This window comes from Polistes canadensis, unplaced genomic scaffold, assembly GCF_001313835.1.
Source record: "Polistes canadensis isolate GaletaPanama2010 unplaced genomic scaffold, ASM131383v1 scaffold_141, whole genome shotgun sequence".
Taxonomy (NCBI): Eukaryota; Metazoa; Arthropoda; class Insecta; order Hymenoptera; family Vespidae; genus Polistes; species Polistes canadensis.
Genome location: NW_014569688.1, coordinates 164,924 through 183,645, shown reverse-complemented (window position 1 = coordinate 183,645; position 18,722 = coordinate 164,924). Strand labels below are relative to the sequence as shown.

General features: G+C 32.8%; 1 protein-coding gene across 2 annotated transcripts in view; it reads right to left on the bottom strand.

Annotated features, from left to right (window-relative positions):
* The window catches only part of LOC106788497 (ADAMTS-like protein 1), a 196,918-nt gene that overhangs the window by 39,146 nt on the left and 139,050 nt on the right, over positions 1 to 18,722 (bottom strand). For both annotated transcript variants that reach the window (XM_014751795.1, XM_014751794.1), the window contains exons 3-4: positions 18,022 to 18,074; positions 15,399 to 15,498 (exon numbers count right to left, since the gene is read on the bottom strand). In XM_014751795.1, coding sequence (XP_014607281.1) covers positions 15,399 to 15,498; positions 18,022 to 18,074 — 153 coding nt within the window. The remainder of the gene's footprint in view (positions 1 to 15,398; positions 15,499 to 18,021; positions 18,075 to 18,722) is intronic.

Below are 18,722 nucleotides of genomic sequence, written 5' to 3'. Positions count from 1 at the left end.
AGAGAGAGAGAGAGAGAGAGAGAGAGAGAGAGGGTGGGAGGGGAGTTAAAGGTTTTACTTTTTTCTTTTTTTTGTGTGGTAAAAGAAGAAGATAAATATATAAATAAAAATGATTATAGGAAAAAGAACAAAGATATTGATTGAAGGATTTTCGATTACGTTGCAAATAGAACCGCTCAGAAAGGTAATTGATGATGTTGACGTGGACCGATGGGAAGATCTTTTGGGTTAGACAAAAGAAAAAGAGAAAAAGAGAGAGAGGGAAAGTGTGTGCAGTTATGTATGTGCGTGTGTGTGTGTAACAGAGAAAGAGAAAGATAGACGTAGTAAGGAATAAAGTAGTTCCGGAATAAAAGACCAAAAGAAACTCTCTCTCTCTCTCTCGTCCTTTTTACAGGCTCGTTTTCAACGTTGTGGAAGGCAGTCCTGATTCACTATAGCAATCCATCACACTTTTCTTTCTTTTCTATTCTTTCCTTGTCTTCTTCTTTCTCTTACTTTCTTTCTTTCTTTTTTTCTTTTTTTCTTTTTTTCTCGACATGCAAAATCCTACTTACGAGACACCTGTTACGTAACACCATCGTGTCTTAAGTCAACAAGAAAACTTAATTATTCCAGTTGGATCAAAGTAATAATTCAATTACTCGTAAAGAATTTAGTTCGATTTCGTTTAAGATCGATTATATTCGATTGAAAGGATTTTTCTTTTGTTTCTTATAAATAGAATGAAAAATTGATAAGATAATTATTGTTTCGTTTTGTAATATAAAAAAGGATTCTTCTCATTTATGAACGGGTAAAAATAGATGAAGCAAGAGAGAGAGAGAGAGAAAATAACTTAATTAGAGCAAGTTTAAATTTAAGAAAGTACAGTTTGGAAAGTTTCATAAAGTGCAATTACTCTCGTTTGCTATCATTACGTATTTCTAGAACAAGCCAGATTTCTTGAGTCTTGGAATAGGAGGGAAGTAGTCGTAGCCCTTGGGGACTTTTGAATTTTGAATCATCTCAAATTATTCATCTCGAGCAAGTTTTTTCAGTAAGGTAGTCCATCATACATACATACGTCTACATATACAAATTTATCTGTACACTCAAACAGATATAAATATACAGTACCGGTCAAAAGTGTGGAAAACAAATTTCAATTATAAGAAATTAAATATTTTGCAAGGGAAAAATTGTCTTTGCAAGAACTTTGGTTAATTTATTTGTATAAAAAAACTGACTAGCACTATGTTTTGTAGTTTGTATTATTTGTTTTTGTATTTTTTTTTTTTTTTTTTCGAAAAGTCGCGATTACGTTTAAACTTTTGGCCAATAGTATATTCCGTACGAATGATTTCACACGAGGATTAAAGTGGACGTGAAAGTTGACAGATTGGTAGGGAAATAAGAGAGAAATGTTGTCTAGTTCTGATCTGTTGCATTTATATCTAAAGATATATATACAGAAAGGAAGGAAGGAAGGAAGGAAGGATAGAAGAAACTATACGAAATGCCGAAACCTGTTAGGAACCCGCATGGAAGCCGCAATGCAGAGTTTAGCTGCTCCTTAACGAGGAATCTCAACTACTCATTAGGCAAAAGCGTTTCTGGATAGGAACACTAGTGTGTTAGCTTGGGGATATACCTGGCGGGCATTTAGTAGACGTTTCAGCCGATTAGACGAGAACTCGGACGACCTAAAACAATGAGGATGATACCCTCTCAACGACACTAGATACTCAACTTATTGTCTTCCTTCTCTGATTTTACTCTCTCTAATTAAAATTCTCTCTTATTGTTGTTATAATAATATCCGTTTATTTCAAAAATTAAATCATCGTTATTATTCTTATATATTATGTAGATTTGTTATAGATGAATTACTTTTTTTTTGTCGATATAAATTGTGTTATTTTTATAGTTTAGAAGTATTGGGAATTATTTGACAAATTATATTTATAATTTTTCTTAATTATTATTAAATGAAAAGTGATCGACCGAATTTGCATTTAATTACGAGATCGAGTAATATCCTACTTTGGACATATTTCGTAATAGTTTGTCTCTTAAAGTGTTTGTTCCAGTGACCTAATCCGAAAATAAATCATCCAATTTTGTTTCTGAAATTCGTCACGAGTTCATTTCTCGTTGTGTGAGGCTTTGTATTTTGACCTAACAAAATTTTCTCTAAAAACGTATTTCGTTTTCATCACGCAAGGTTAAACAATAATTCAACAAAATAATAACAATTCCATTCGATATAAATTAAACACACAATGAGCACAAAAATCACAATGTAAAATACTGAATTTAATATCGAGAGAGATAATACGTATAATATTAATCTAAATTTAAAATAAAAAAATGTGATAAAATTTCTATTTGTATTTATGCTAACAAAATCTAATAATAAGTGATCATAAAATCGAATATAAAATTTAATAAGAAGCCAAACAAAGGATAACCGAAAAATTTTGTTAACGCATTTAAACGTATCCTAAGAAAAAGAAAACAAGAAAATAATATAAAATGAGAAAACGAGAAAGAATGTATCAGCACGGACGGCGTCGTTCATTTGAGGCCAATGGGGGAGAAGAAGGTGAAAAGAAGGCTGTTTACTGAAATAGCACGTGAATAGAGGTTGGACCTGGTCGAGCAGTTTTGGTAGGGTGAAATAAAGAGGAGGAATACGTGTAACTACTCTAACATCTCATGTTATATACACACATATATATATATACACACGTAAACAGAGATCGTAAGAGAAAATCGGACCAGGTCTTGAACGGAACGGAACACACACAACACACACAGATATAACCACGCGCGCGCGAGAGAGAGAAAAGTTCTACGAGTGTGTGTTGGAAAAAAGTCAAAGATAGAAGGAAAGAGAGAACATTTTCTTCCGTTGGTAGAGCAAGTGACGTCTAGCCGTCTTTTGGTATAAAGGAAAACACATTCGTGGTGTTCCCTTTTCCAACATCGCGTTGAGGGCTACGATAACACGATCCTTTCGCGAAGCATTCAGAAAGGAGACCGAGAAGCTAGCCTTTCGTGCTAGTAGAAAAAGAAAAATAAGAAGAAGAAGAAGAAGAGGAAGTGGGAGAACGGGGAGGGGGAGAAAAGAAAGAAGGAGTAGGTAAAGGGGATGGAAAGAGCATGGAATGCTTGTAAAAATATCGTTCTCCTGTTCGGACGGTAAGAGCCTTCGTAGATGACTCCATTTTGCTCGACTTCACGATCGCTTTGAAAATGCTATCAATATATATATATATATATAGATATGGGTATTACGTGTGTGCTTTCTATTTAATTTCACACTTTTCTTCTTTGGTAACATTAATACAACAAATGTTTTCCTATCTTCCTTTTTTTTTCTTTTTTTTTTTTATGGGGTTAGTATTCGTTTGATCAGTATTATTTTGAAAATATTCTGCACTCGTATTTTATAATAAATAATATTTTCAAGATATATTCTATTTTTAGGATTGTATTAATTTTAATATGTAATATTGAAATAATATAAATTTATATTGTCGATATTCTTGTTAATAAAGTAATAGTTTGCAGAAATAAATATTACAGTAATTGAAATAAAATTTTAGTATTTTCGATTCTAATGCAACTTTTTTTGTTCTATCATAAATATTAACAAATTATTATTTATGTTAATAAGAAGAAAAAAAAAAACTGATCGAACGAATAAAATTGTCTTTCCTTTTTTTGTTTTTTGAATTTTCTTTCATATGATTGAAATAGTTTGGAAAATAGATATATATTTTGCGAATTTTTTTTTGGTTACTCTCTTTTCTTTTCTTATCTTTTCTTTTCTTTTCTTTCTTGTTCTTTCCTACGATAAGAATGTTCTTTCTGTAGAAAAATATAATATAAGATATTTTCAAAGCGCTAGTAGAATTGAGATTCGAGCAAGGCGTATAAACGAAGAAGAAAGGAACGAGCCAAGCACGTAGTATCTCGATTATCCGTATTTACGGAAATTCCGTGCACGTTAACGCTCGATAACTTTTTCGTAACGGATTACGCGAGAAGGAAACTTTCTTTCCAAGAACTCACCTCTCTGTTCCCATCGACTAACTACACTCTACGAATCATCAATGCAGTCAAATGGATTTTTTTTTTTCAGATAATCCTAAGAAATATATCTTATCAATATTATTTTAATTTCAATTAATCATTCATTCCCATTTTTGTTTTACTTCCTAATCATTTAAACAAAAAAAGAAATCAATTCTTTTCTTTAATAATAACAACCCTTTTTATATCGCGTCATTTCGAGTCATTTTAAAAATCATAGATATTATATATCAGCTAACTTCTAATTAATTTTGTTGAAAAAAAAAAAAAAAAAGAAAAGTAATCTAGAATCATAATTTTATATTGAAAAGTTCTCGAAATACATTATACAATATAATCTAATTTTTGAAATTCTCATCTCTATAAACTAATGTTCTATTTAGTATGAAAAATTCTCATATTATTTATTACGCGCGTTATCTACGTGCGTTAAAATTGATAAAGAAACATCGTGATTTCTGTTATCAACGGTGAACGTAATTTTTATATCGAAGTACTTAGGAGGATATTTGAAAAAAAAAAAAAAAAAAAAAGAAAAGGGAGAACATTTGATTTCTTTTGAATCCCCCATCATGCTTATTTTCCTCTTTTTCTTTGGAATAGTTTCCGAGTTCGTCAGAGATAAATTGCTATCTAGGCCACACGCTCAGACCCATTCACCATCTCAGCAGGCTACTTTTTCCTTCTGACACACGTTTGACCTACCCCGGGGTGATCTAGAATATGTGCCTAGTTAAACACAGGTTCATCTTCAACGTATGCATACACATTCCATCACCTTCCGACCCTCTCTACACAAAAAAAAAAAAACACAGACGCACATATATACATACAATATATATACACAATGTGTACTCATTGAAAGGAATAATCGAAAAACAACAAAATTATTGACCGAATCACGAAGAATAATTCTTTGACCAATATAAAAGACGTTTGTAGAGAAATAAAAAAGCGTATAAGGGGAATCTTGAATAAAAATAATATATCGCAATTAGGCCAATTATTAGTTTCCTTTGGAGCATGATATTCCGATTGATCGATCTAATTCGATATCGTTTGAATATCAAGACCTTTGACGTTTCAACCGTTACGTCGTTTCTACGCCTTGCATAATAAACGTGAATGACCGAGAGAATGAGAGAGAGAGAGAGAGAGAGAGAGAGACACAGTGGATGCCCCCTTTAACTTTGTCTTACACGAACGAGAAACACACGATGCTTTTCGTTGACTATACACGGCTCGTTGAACGTATTTGCAAGATAATCGCTCTCGGGATACGTTGATTACCAAACAAAATTCCACTCGACTGTCTCTGATCTTTGCTCACGTGAATAGAGAATGCATCCTACTTGTGTGTATCATAAATTTAACATTAAAAGTGCATCAACCGATTGAACATTTCTTCATTTTAAATGTGTGAATTCAAAAAATTCAATTGCAATGTTTATAATAATTATAAATATTGTTTTATTATATTATCTACAAATTATTTAATTTTAATATTTAAGCGAATAATCATTATCTACATTTTATTAATTGTAAAAAATAATAATAGAAAAAAATATTCTCTACAAATTAATATTCATCGTTGTGCATCGATCGTTTGACCGATCACCATACTTTCTTCGTACAATTTTTCTTTATTCTTAAATATCGTAATTATCAAACATACTTGTAATAATTTGATTGCCGCATCGAGCTCATTACTATACTCACACGTTGAGATCATGAATAAACTAAGTTTAATTAACCAACGAGCGTGATATACCGAATGTAACGAAGGGTTCAAGGTATACCTTAAACATTATACATATAACAAGCTTAATGCTACGAGTATATATGTAAGAGATAGAAAGAGAGATAGAGATAGAGATAGAAATAGATGAAAATACGGTGCAAACCTATACCCTACGGAGGGGGGGGGCCGGGTGGAAAGGAAAGGAAGGGAGAGAGGAGGGTTAGTGGAAATCGTTCTGTCTAGATTTACATTGCTGATGATTTGTTTACCGAACAACATTTACCCGTGTTCTCTTGGCGATAATCGATGAAAATCGAATGATCCTACGGCTTTCACCCGAATATGGTCAGATTTAATGTGAGTATACATACCATTTACCCTTTATACTTACACCGAAAGCACCGATGTTTATTCGCGTTCAAACAATAGACTTATATATTATCGATCATTTTAGTTGACTCTAACAAATCAACGCGGGTATAGGTTTGAGTTAACGCCGCTGATCGTTTCCGGTACGATTCGTACCGAGTTACTCCTTTATTTTTATTTTTATTTCGTTTGTTTGTTTGATTGTTTGTTTGTTCGTTCGTTCGTTTGATTTGTTTGCGTCCTTTCGTTTCTTTCTTTTTCTTATTTTCTTTTAAAAAAGTCATCGCGAGTGTATTCGTCGATCTATCATAAATAAAAGTTTTAGAGAGTCACTGAATAATATTTTTCTAATCCCAACGAATTTGCATTTCATAAAAGAGAAAGAGAATGAGAGAGAGATAGAGAAAAGTATTTTCGACGATCGTTATACGGCGCTATTAATCTACTTTCAAGATTGTTTATTGCCATAAGACACGTGATCTGCTATGTTATAATACTTTTACGTGACCAAATATTATTCATTGGATTTTTCACGAAATTTATATTTCCTACGAATCTATTCTTACCCCACGTTTGTATATATTCGTATAGGAAATATGCTTAAGTATTTGTATCCCAGATTGATCGAAACGTTAAAACTAGTTTTCGAATTCGATTTTAGATTGGGATTATTTTTAGTTTTGTTTTATTCGTTCGTTTGTTTTGTATTCAATTTTTTTTTCTTTTTCTTTCTTATAAAAGATTCGAGATTAGAATCAAATAAGCAAGTTGGTTTCGCGATAACCGTGGAGTACCGTTTAAAGGGTTACTTTGATTTATACGAGGGTAAAAAAGACAAAATAAGAAATAACCTTGAGCGTTAAACTATTGTTGGTAGTTGTCCCGTGTAATCGAGACCATACGGCCTTGAAATCTAATCGAGTACGACCGCGAACGTTTCCCGTGACCGAGAGAACGGATTTGCGGTTTCGCGACATGCGATCCTCTTGGTCGCTGGAAAATCGTTAAACGCGTTAAAACCTTAATCATTCCTCTTTCTCCCTCTACTTCCACGTTTCCTCTCTTTTTAATGTCATTTCATCAATTTTTATTCTTATCGTTGACCGAACAAATATCACTTCACACACAAAAATTAATCATTATTACGATTAAACTATTTTTATATTCCGCATAAAATATAATTTAATAAGATTTTATCCTATTTTGATATGTACAAAATTATCATCCTGGTTTTTTTTTTATTTTTTATTTATGAAACACTTTGTACGATTTGATTCGAGATAACCAAAAAAAAAAATAATAAAATCTTATACGGGTATATTTTATTTTAGGAAAAAAAGAAAAAACAAATAGAAATAATAATTTTGTACTTATGTGAGATTTTTTTCTTGTTTAATTCTATTGAAATGATTTCTTTTACAGATAACGATGCGTTGCATTTAATTGTCTTCCGATATGAATATATCCTGTACTCGGATCTATATTAGCAAATATAGAAACGGTTATTCGAACTCGAGGATGGTGGATTTGGCAAGTGTTCATATCGTCGCAGCATCGGTGCACCCAATGCTACGACCCGAATATCCGCAGCACCAACCTGGCATTAGATTTTTATTGCACCTCGTCTTGCATCCAATGGAGTTCCCCTACTAGTTTATTGTTCTTGTAACCACCGAGGTTATTGAACCCACCCCCCGATCCCTCCTCTCCCCACCCACCCTCTTCACACACATACACGTTTCGTTATTCAATGAAAATCCAATTTTTTTTCTTCTTCTTCTTCGATTTCTGTTCCTTCATTTTTTTTTGTTAAATCTCAAAAATATTATCACGTGACATCGGTAAAATCGAACTAACATTATCCGATTTCTATCTTCGAATAGTTTTTATTACTTTTTACGACATGTCATATATGAAAAAAAGAAAAAAAAAAGAAAAAAAAGGAACACTTCGAGACTTATCGCAGTCTGAAAATGCTATTCGAAACTACTATAACTGCTGTTGAAATGAATGTACTTGCTCTTCTTTGGTATGTATGTATCTATGTATGTGGGTACATTATCATGACTATTCACGCTCGAGAGATCCATTTAAGAACTTTATTACCATCGCTTTTGATATACAAGAACCTAGAAACGAACTATTGCCAAAGATTCTTTATTTTCTTGCGACAGTTTCTTTTATCTTAGATTTACGAGATATACCATATATAATCTTATATATATTTCACAATTATATTTTATTGTGTTACATAATTCTTTCTTATTTCATAATTTCTATTATCATTGATTTTACAAAGAGTATTATAATGTAATAAATTTCATCATTTTTTCATATATGTCATATTTTTGTTTATATTATATTTATGACAAATATAATAATCTAAATTTCATAAATTTTGACAAAATTTGTGTAGAGAAACGTTGTTCCTAATATAGAAAAAAAATACAATTATTAATAATTGAAAATATATTATACTGTGTTATTCTATTACCATAAAGATTAGGGTGGTGTTCGATTTCTATTAAGAGCTTAGCTGTTTTTCTTCATAAAATCATTGTACCTTCTCCCGGATGCTTTAAGCACATTTCACTGAAGCATATTTTTAAGATTAATTGAAACTTGTTAAGTACATCGTGAACACATTTGTCAATTTCCATGGTTTGTTTCACTTAAACGAGAATAGAAAGACTTCCCCCCTTCTTCGTGGTCTAAATGTAGCCAAGTGAAGATTGGAAAATCTATAACATGCCCGGATGCTGTACATTGACCGTAACATATATATGTATATGTATTTCTGAATAACATCAAAGTATAAAGATCGTCTTTAAGGTAAGAAGAAAGTGTACGTATTCATGTAACTTTGAAATTTTAATCCTAGATGTAACCTGTAAGAAGCTTAGAACAATTTAAGGGTAGACCTTGTCGGCTTTAAATTATTCGAATTTACTGAGTATTTTCGCGAGTTCTCTTGTCATAAAATCTACGAAATAATATACTAAAGGAACGGAAAAAAAAAACATTGTGCAGTAGATTATATAAAACTTTTCTTTCTAAATACAAAACTAAATGTGTTTTTTATTTAAATTTTATCGTTTTATGGGGCTTATGACGAGTACTAAATGAATATTAAAATCTACTTTTTATTTTTTCTTTGATGACAAGTATTTTTTTTTTTTAAATGAATTGTAACCGTGTGGTTGAATATTTTTTCTCGACATAAAAAAATAATTTTAAATTAATTAAAATTAGGAGTAGGAGCAGGCATTGTGTCAAAAAGGGATATTATTGCTGTTAGAATATATTACAAATACAATCATCATTAATAATTCAATTTTCAAACTTTCATATGAATTGTATAAAAATAAATAATGATAATTTTGGTATTAATTATTACAATAATATAATAAACATTTATATATAACATATAACTAAGAAAGCAAATAGTTATACGATAAAACGTTAGCTAATAAAAAAAATGTACAAACAGATTACATAAAAAGAGAGAGAGAGAGAAAAAAAAGATCTGAATTTTCTTAATTTCATGAAATGAATTAAGAAGACTACTTAAAAAAAAAAAAGCAAATGTTTGAGATTTCGCAAATACCTTAACGATCGAGTTTCGCAAATTTCTAGCAAAGTCGAGATCTCTCTTTGAAAGTGTGAAACATAGAAACAAAAAGAGAAACATATATATATATATATATATATATATATATTTTATATATATACAAAGAAGAACGACAAAGGAAAGCGACGTGCCCGAAAACGTCCTTTTGTCGTCGTAAAACGTTCTAGAGAGGCTTTATATCGGCCGGAAGGCGGCATGCACACGAGTTGGCGGGGGTGGAGTTGAAGAAGGTGGAAGAGGAGGAGGAGGAGGAGGAGGAGGAGGAGGAAGAAGAGGATGAGGATGTGTATGCCTTACGAGTAAAGAGAGAGAGAGAGAGAGAGAGAGAGAGAAAGAGAAAGAGAAAGAGAGAAGGTATGAGAATACGAAACGAAGCGCGCGTCCCGGTAAAGCTTTATCGCGGCTACCACGGTGAAATTTTCGTAGCAGCTCTCGCAAATGAATTTCCTCTGTTTTCTCTGAGAGGAAAATGGAAGGGAACAGCCGGTCGCCGCACTTCGTGAAATACACACTGAACCATTACCAGTGTTAACAGAGTGCACTGAAAATCTACAAGATAGAAAGAGAACGTGGAAACAGACAAAGAGTTAGAAAGAAAGAAAGAAAGAAAAAGAAATATATATATATATAGAGAGAGAGAGAGAGAGAGAGAGAAAGAGAGAGAGGGAAGGAAAGGACAAAGTGAAGCGAGAGACAAAGAATAGGTGAAAGGACAAGAATAGAAAAAGAGAGAGAGAGAGAGAGAGAGAGAAAACGGAATCTGGATTCACTGCACGCCTCCCCGTTTCGTTATGCTAATGGCGTTGTGTTCCCTTTTCTTGCCGCTCATTTCATTTCCCGTGATTCTTCCCTTTCCTCTACCTATCTCTCTCTCTCTTACTTTCCTTTTTTCATTTTCTTTCTTTCTCTCCTTTTATCTATCCTCTTCTCTTTGCTAACTCTCACGTTCCGATTCTCCCCTACCACCAACCCCTAAAGTTGCAAGGATCTCGCGTGGAATCTGCGATACTAGATTTACTGACTACCTCGACGACGAACTGCTATCTTCGAACTGAAATGGTTCGTTGCATCCCTTTTTCCTTATTGTCTACGATCGTAATATCGATACCTTTTTTTTTTGTTTTGCTTTAAATTGTCTGCTTTTTCTTTTCTTGAGAAAAGTATGATAGATAAAAGGAAATCGATATCGACGAATATTTATTGTACATCTCTTACCTATGTTGTATTATTTTTACATACATTTTTCTTTTTTTGACAAGAGTTTTTTTAATTGTTGGTATACACGATCATTATGTTCGAATATATATTTTTGGTGTTTTATATATATATATAATTGAGTTAATAATAATTATTCCTAGTACCCCGTGTATATATACATATATTATTATTATTATTTTATTTCAAAATTGTTATCCAGATTTTTGATGAACGTTGTTTAATTATACGCAGGTGTATATATGAAGTAGATCTTTTTTTTTATGAAAAATTGTAGTATAGAGGAAACCAAGTGAAATACTACTAGAGAAAATTTGTTAAGCGAATCACGAAGGAAACGGTTCGTTCGTTCGTTCGCGTTCGTACCTACGTATATGCACATACGCAAAGGAGAACAGGGGGAAGGGGTACGAGGAAATCGTGAACGAAGTCGAGTCTTGTTATGAGAAAATGAGAGCAAACGAAACGTTCTTCTCTCCTAGGGACGGGACGGGACGGCAAGTTTCAAGATTCTTTCTTTTTCTTTTTTTACCCCACCATCTTTTTTCTTTTTCTTTTTTTACGAAAAAAAAAAGAGTAAAAATCACTCGCGTCTCGAATTTCTATGTTGAAAAATTCATTTTTAAAACTTGATATACAAGAGTATGAGAGAAAGAAGAATAAGAAGAAGAAAAATAAAGAAAAGGAAAAATAATTCGTGTAACTTAAATTCCAGTGGTACTGTACCGTTTCGAGTATAACGAGTGAGAGAAAGCAAGAATAAAAAAAAAAAAATAAATAAATAGACCGGACACGAATTTTCGTCTCCCAAGTAGACGCGTTAATGAACTTTTTTTTCTTCCATTGCTACAAACGGAAAGGGTAGGTTGTAAAAAAAAAAGAAACGAAAGAAAAGAAAAAGAAGAGAGAAAGGAAAAAAGAAATAAATAAAAATGTGCGAAACGAATAGTCGAGAATTGGTTTGCGAGAGAGGCGTGTCGCAACTTCGCTATTATTCTTCGTTTATAACGAGCTGACAATTTACAATCCCTTTGTCCGCGAATACGTGAGTGGAGAGTAACATTGTAAAGCTTTGCATATGTTGAAGAAAGAAAGAGAAGGACAGACAGACAAGCAGATAGAAAGATAGACAGAAAAAGAGAAAGAGAGAGAAAGGGCTAGGCAAGGAGGGTGAGGATGGTTTAGGCAAGAATGAGAAGCAAGGACGAAGATATAGTTAAAAGGGGGAAGTGTAGGGATGAGGGTGGTAGGGCGTAAAGCGAGAGAGCTATACCATGAACGTAAATCCCTTCCAGTTGGATTTTAACGTTAAATTTATCGTTCTATGGTTAAATTATTGTCCACAGTAGCACGTACCCAGAGGACCATCTTTCGTAAAGAGTACTGTGTATACGGGAACCCCGTATATGTATGTACATACTTTCTACGTAAATATCTATGATATCTATTACTTCGTTAAATAATATCACGGTACAAATTTTTCTATTTATTTGCGAAATTATAATTTGGAAATAATTTGAGACATATATATATATCTCTGTGCTCAAGAATTTTCTTATATTTTGTATTTTATTTTTCTTTTTTTTTTTTTTAATGACGTTAATTAATATCTGTTATTAATTTCCATATAATTTTATTTAGAATTATTTAAGAAATTGGTGATTTTTGTTTATATAGAATAAATAATTGTTATAATAAATTAATTATAAAATAAATCTATTTTCAATTTGTGGACTTAGTTAGTCCACAGTTACATTTACAAGTATATATATATAATGAGTGTGCACGGAGAGTAGTTAGGGTAAGGGGTTGGAAGGGAAAGATCGATAAACCGATACACGTGTCTCTTCGAGCTTCTGTAAATCAAGAAAGCGTTAAGAAGTTTGAGATTTCTTTTTGCTCGATTGCCCTTCTCCTTTAGTTTGCTTTGTTGAGATACGTCAAGGGTTGGGGGGAAAGAAGTAGAAGAGAAAATGTTGCCTCGTAGTCTGGATAATAAATCAAATCGATCGGATGTGAGACTAAGAAATAAGAGTAAAAAAGAGAAAAAAACGTTAGAGAGAAAAACGTTTGCAGGACTTGTAAACTATTTGAATAGTGGTAACGTGTTGTTTACGAAAAGTCGCGTTGAGTTTTGACTGATCGTTTGTTGATTAAATTGGATACGATATCATATCAAAATTATTTGAAAATCTTAATGAGTAAAATATTGCAAGAAAAAGTAAAAGAAATATTTCCTCGTATTAAAACAACATTCTATAACCAATCTCGATAACTTTTATTGTTAATTAAATCTAATAATAAAAAGAGTTGATAAATTCATTCATAAAAAAAAAGAGAAATGATTTTCCAGTTCGTATTTCCACATAAATGAGAAAAAAAAAGTTAGATATTGTTTAACGTTATCAAATGCAAATTCGAGATAAAACAGATGCCGTATTTACTCAGCGGATGTTCTACTTATCCGGGTTTGTCTCCTTTTCAGCAGATCGAATTGTTCCATATTCGGTATTATGAGAACGCGGATCGAGACAATGCGATATTGCTGGAGCTTTATTCGAAAACGAATGGAAACGTATTTGAGGGATGGTAGTAACTACCCCTACCATCTCTGGAGTAGATATATATCGAGTTGGCAGAGATATCAATGAGAGACGTTCGCCCTCGGCGTACCACCACGACGTGGTTGGCTTTCGATCCCTTTTACTAGGGTTGAAGTTTGTAACCCTAGCGGGGTGACGATGGCACTGACATAATGGTGATATTATACTGGTATTGGTAATAATACCTAGTTCCTGGTAGTCCTAGTGATGATGATGGTAATACTGGTGGTGGGTTGTGCGGGTACGAATGCGGATGCTGCTAGTTCGGTCTTCTCTCATCCCGAAAAGTCTTTGTCCTAGATTCGAATGTGGGTCAGGTCGAGCGGCGCATCTCGATGTTAGCCTCGGTTATGCTCGACTATCCGCAGAGCGTCTGTGTATTTCCACGAGCTTGCATCGTCGAGCACGTTCCTGCATGCAAGCATGCATGCATGCATGCAAGCCCGAACTCTCTTTCTCTTTCTCTTTCTTTCTCTTTCTCTCTATCTCTTTTTGCGTCTACCTCCGTCTTCTCAACCCCCTTTTTCTCATAATCCTTTACCTCCACCTATCTCAATTTTCTTCCGTTCTCAAACCCTATCGTTATACATATGTCATAATCAAAGCACAAGTATAAATCGACTGACTAGCAAACGTGTCTACGAACTAATGAACCTTACGCATCAATGACGACAAACTTTCTTTGTTTTTCTATCAAACTTCTATGTCGTATTAAATTATTCGATAGATCGCGTTATAATATATACGTGTGCATGTTTGTTCACGTCAAAGTTAAAGGTGATTAATTTCCGTTCGTACTTATCAAAACTAGATATATTGTTCTACATTATATAATACGACACGTATTTTCTGACAATTTCTCTAGTGTGCTCATTTCAATGAAGAAAATTCGTTCTGATGCTAATTTCTATCTGTAGAGAAAGAGAAAGGGAAAGAGAAACATTAGTAATAAAAACAATCGACGATGCTAAAACGATCGTTGTTTAAGAGAAAAGAAACAAAATGTTATGTCTCTCTTTCTCTTTCTGTTTATCTCTCTATTTCTCACTCTATCTTCTTTTTTATTTCTCGAACGAATAGAATCGAGGCCACGGTGGCGTATCGTCGTGGAAACGACGAACAGAACTTGGAAAGTTGCGAGTTAAATGACAGAGTTAACTTCGTTTCGTTGTTTGCACGAACCACGAATTTCCTGCTCTCGTTGTTGCTGCTGCTGCTGCTGCTGCTGGCGGTGCTGGTTTTACTGGTGTTGATACTGGTGTTAGTATTAGTGTTAGTGGTGGTGATGGTGGTGGTGGTTCGCCTTCTCTCGATCGTTAGAACCATCGCTCGTGTGTCCCGATGCATATGTTTCATCGAAGTGAGAATTGTTTCGCCAGTCTGTTACTCTTCCCCTGATAATTCAATTGCTTCGTGGATTCCCTCACGTTTGTTATACATTTATATATATATATATATATATAGTTATAACAACAGTAATAATAATAATAACACTGACGATAACAAACAACAACAACAACAACAACAATGCTAGAAAGCCGTGATTCGGTTAAAACTTCAATCTTGTTTCCGGATTTATGTATTCTTGCATAAATAAATAATATTTCGTTAAAACTTGTATTTTTCTGGAATTCATTTGTCAGATTCCCTTGGGTATTTGTTAAATATTTCGATATTTTTGTTCTTTCTCTGTTCTTACGAAAAACATATGAAATGTAAGTATGCACGTATGCGTGTGCGAAAGGGGCTGTGTTACCTGAGAATTGCAGACTTTGTATTTGGTACTCCAAGGTCTTCCCTTGCAAGGTTTCCGCCTACATCTTCGTTGCTGCTTCGATATTCCACCACCGCAACTTCTACAAAAATATAAATTCACATGATTGGAATAAAATTTATATAAGGGTTTTGTATCTTTTTATTTTATAAATATTCTAATACAATTTTTAAATCATGAAATATAGTCTGACATATTACAAATTAGTAATATGTTTTGCTCTTGTAATAATATTATATTAAAAAATAAACGTTACCGATCGCCAAGAGAAAAGGATTTACAGTTAAGCAAAGATGAAAAAAGAAAAAAAAAGTAGAAATAATAAGACGACTAAACTCCAAGCCGGTAACTACGAAAGATGGCAATGGCGTTAGGCGTTATAGATCATACGCAATAAGTTAAAGTTTCTCTTTTTTCTTTTTTTTTTTTTTCTTTTTCTTTTTACTTTTCTTTTCCAGTTGGTCGAACAGGATTCGGGAACAACTTGTAAGCATCATAAATTACTAACTCTCGCGGTTTACGCCAATTCCGTCGAGTTAACTGAAAAACAAACAGGAGATTTGTGCGGGACGTGGCGGTGGGTTGGGGGTTGTAAAAGGTTGTGTGAAAGTGGAGGTGGGGGTGGTAGGGAGGGGGAGGATAACTTGGCAATTTCTCTCTCAGCCAAAATGAGTTCCGAAACGTTTAACATTCCTGTGGGGTATCGTCGAAGCTTGTTCGTTCACGAAAACGTTCCCAGCCTTGGAAAAACGTGAGATTAGGTCACGCGGATAAAGAATGTCTATAAGAGAGAGAGAGAGAGAGAGAGAGAGAGAGAGAGAGAGAGAGAGAGAGAGAGATGCATCGTTGGTTAATAAAGTGTTACGACCTTTCGTTATAACAATCGATGAATGAAAGTTCATCTTTCTCACGCGTGCGTGTATATTAGTGTGTTAGTGTGTGTGTATATTAATGTGTTAGTGTGTGACGTCGATCTAACGATTTCTGATAGGTGTATTCATATGAGCGTTAGTTCTTTTCATGCTTCTTCGATCGTTAAATAAGAGTAAACTCAATAATCTGATATAATATACACGGTGAAGTATTTAAAACAGGCCATCACTCTAATAGGCTCGATTGCTATTAGTAATAATAGGAAAAAATATGTGTCGGGTCAAAGTTACTTTTATTTTAAGATTGACGTAATCCCACTTTAATAATTTTGTTTTACAGGTTGATACGCGTTCAGCATATTAATGTCCACTTTTGTTCTTTTTTTCTTTTAAACATAACGATATATTTTCGTATGCACCATTCAATATGACGTTCTAAAAAAATAAAATAGAAAATTGATAATTATTCCGATTGGTTATTCATTTTACGAATATTCCGATGGTAATATTAATACTTAGGTATAATACATTCGAACATGTTTTATTATTGGATTTTCGAAAAGTAAGTATTATATTTGGTTTATAGTTTTATATCCAGTGGACGATTCGAAGTTGAAATTGAAAATAAACGTGGAAAGTTTTAATACTTGCTCGTGAATATTTGGTTAAGAGAGTGTTATATAAGCCAATGCTTTTCAAGTATTTATATACATATATGTATATGTACATGCATGCAACCGTATAGTCAGTTGAATCTAATTCTGTGACGGTTTGAGAAAAAACAAGGATTGATCTGTCCCGTTCGAGTTTCAAACTATGATCACCAAGCATTAAGATTATTTTTAGCTTTTTGATTCAATATCGGTATAGATCGATGGCTATCGTACGTACGTTCTATCCCCGATAATAATCTTTTTTACATGGAACGTTGGAAAAATAAATAAAGAAGGAAAAGGAAAAAAAATAAAAAACATAGAAAAATAAAATAGGATGGAAAAAAAACCTCACGTTCAACCCCACATATCCAACTAAACGCACTACAGTACGTGTATTTACGTTTAGTTCGCGTTATCAACGACATTTTCGACAGATCCTATATATTGATTGCTATTTCAGTATGAAAAAGCAAAAATACATAGGCGTATATATATATATATCATCAACGTAGTGCATAAAATTTCGACTGGAATTTAATCGATTTTTAATTTTCCCCTTTGTTTCTATTTATTATTATATATAAAAAAAAAAAAAACAAACCGAAACACAATTCAAAAGGCCAACAGATTGAAAAATAATGAAAATGTGAAAGTGTGTATCATTCGGTTCGTGAGAATAATATTGGAATTAATTATTAGAAAATGACGAAGCGCGGAGATACAGCAGTTTCGAAATACGTTCGGGTCACGAAAGTTCCGATCTGTCGGACGATAATCTTTACACCTTGATAAAGTACCGGATGTAATATCAGAAGAAGCGGTAGTTAAGCATGCGAGAATTTTACTTTATCAAATTTCGAATCGTATCTATACTATGGAGATGTGCTTACGTAACGTTCTCTTAAGGAAATTTTATTTTTACCTAATAATCTTACAATTTTTTTTTCTTCCCAATATTTTTCCGTGCTCTTTTTATTCTTTGGTTATTTTTTTTTTTTTTCATTTCGACGAAACGATGCGATAGGAAGAAGAACGCGATGCAAAGTTGAAATGATTATCGATCGTTTCTTGACTTACTTGGAACACTGCGACCACTTCGACCAGGGCGACCATTCTCCCCACGTAATTTTCTGCAACAGGAAATAAAAGAACAAAGAATAAATTTATAATTCGCCACGAAATGACACTGCGGTTTTTTTTTGTTTTTTTTTTACATTTTTGAGATTTGTATAAATGACAAATGCAACGATCTGACATATTATGTGACATTTTTATTCGGACGTATTTTTGAGATACTCTTTTATATATTCCTTGCTTCAATTATTTTAAAATATATTTGTCGTCTATACCTTGTGTCAAAAATGTTCATACGGATTTAATTTTTCCTAAGAACAAACGAACAAATGTATAAACGTTTAAACTTTAGAGAAATTAACTTTTACTCGAGTATCGAATATTTATACTTAAAATTTAGAAATTATTTTTACGCAAATGAGAGATACTTCTAATAAAATTCGAACAAAATACGATGTCAATGAGCAATTATAATTTGAACGAGTAGGATTTTAGCGAAGAATATTAAAATATAGGTTAAACAAAAAATAACTCTATTAAAAAAGTAACAAGTCGAAAATAATTAATACTTCTTTTTTATTATTATTATTATTATTATTATTATTATTAATGTGCGCTATCTCTTCGCGGAAAGAAAACAAAGGGAGGAAAAACAATAAGAAGAAAAAAGAAAAAGGATGATAGAGTGATCGAGAATGAAAGGA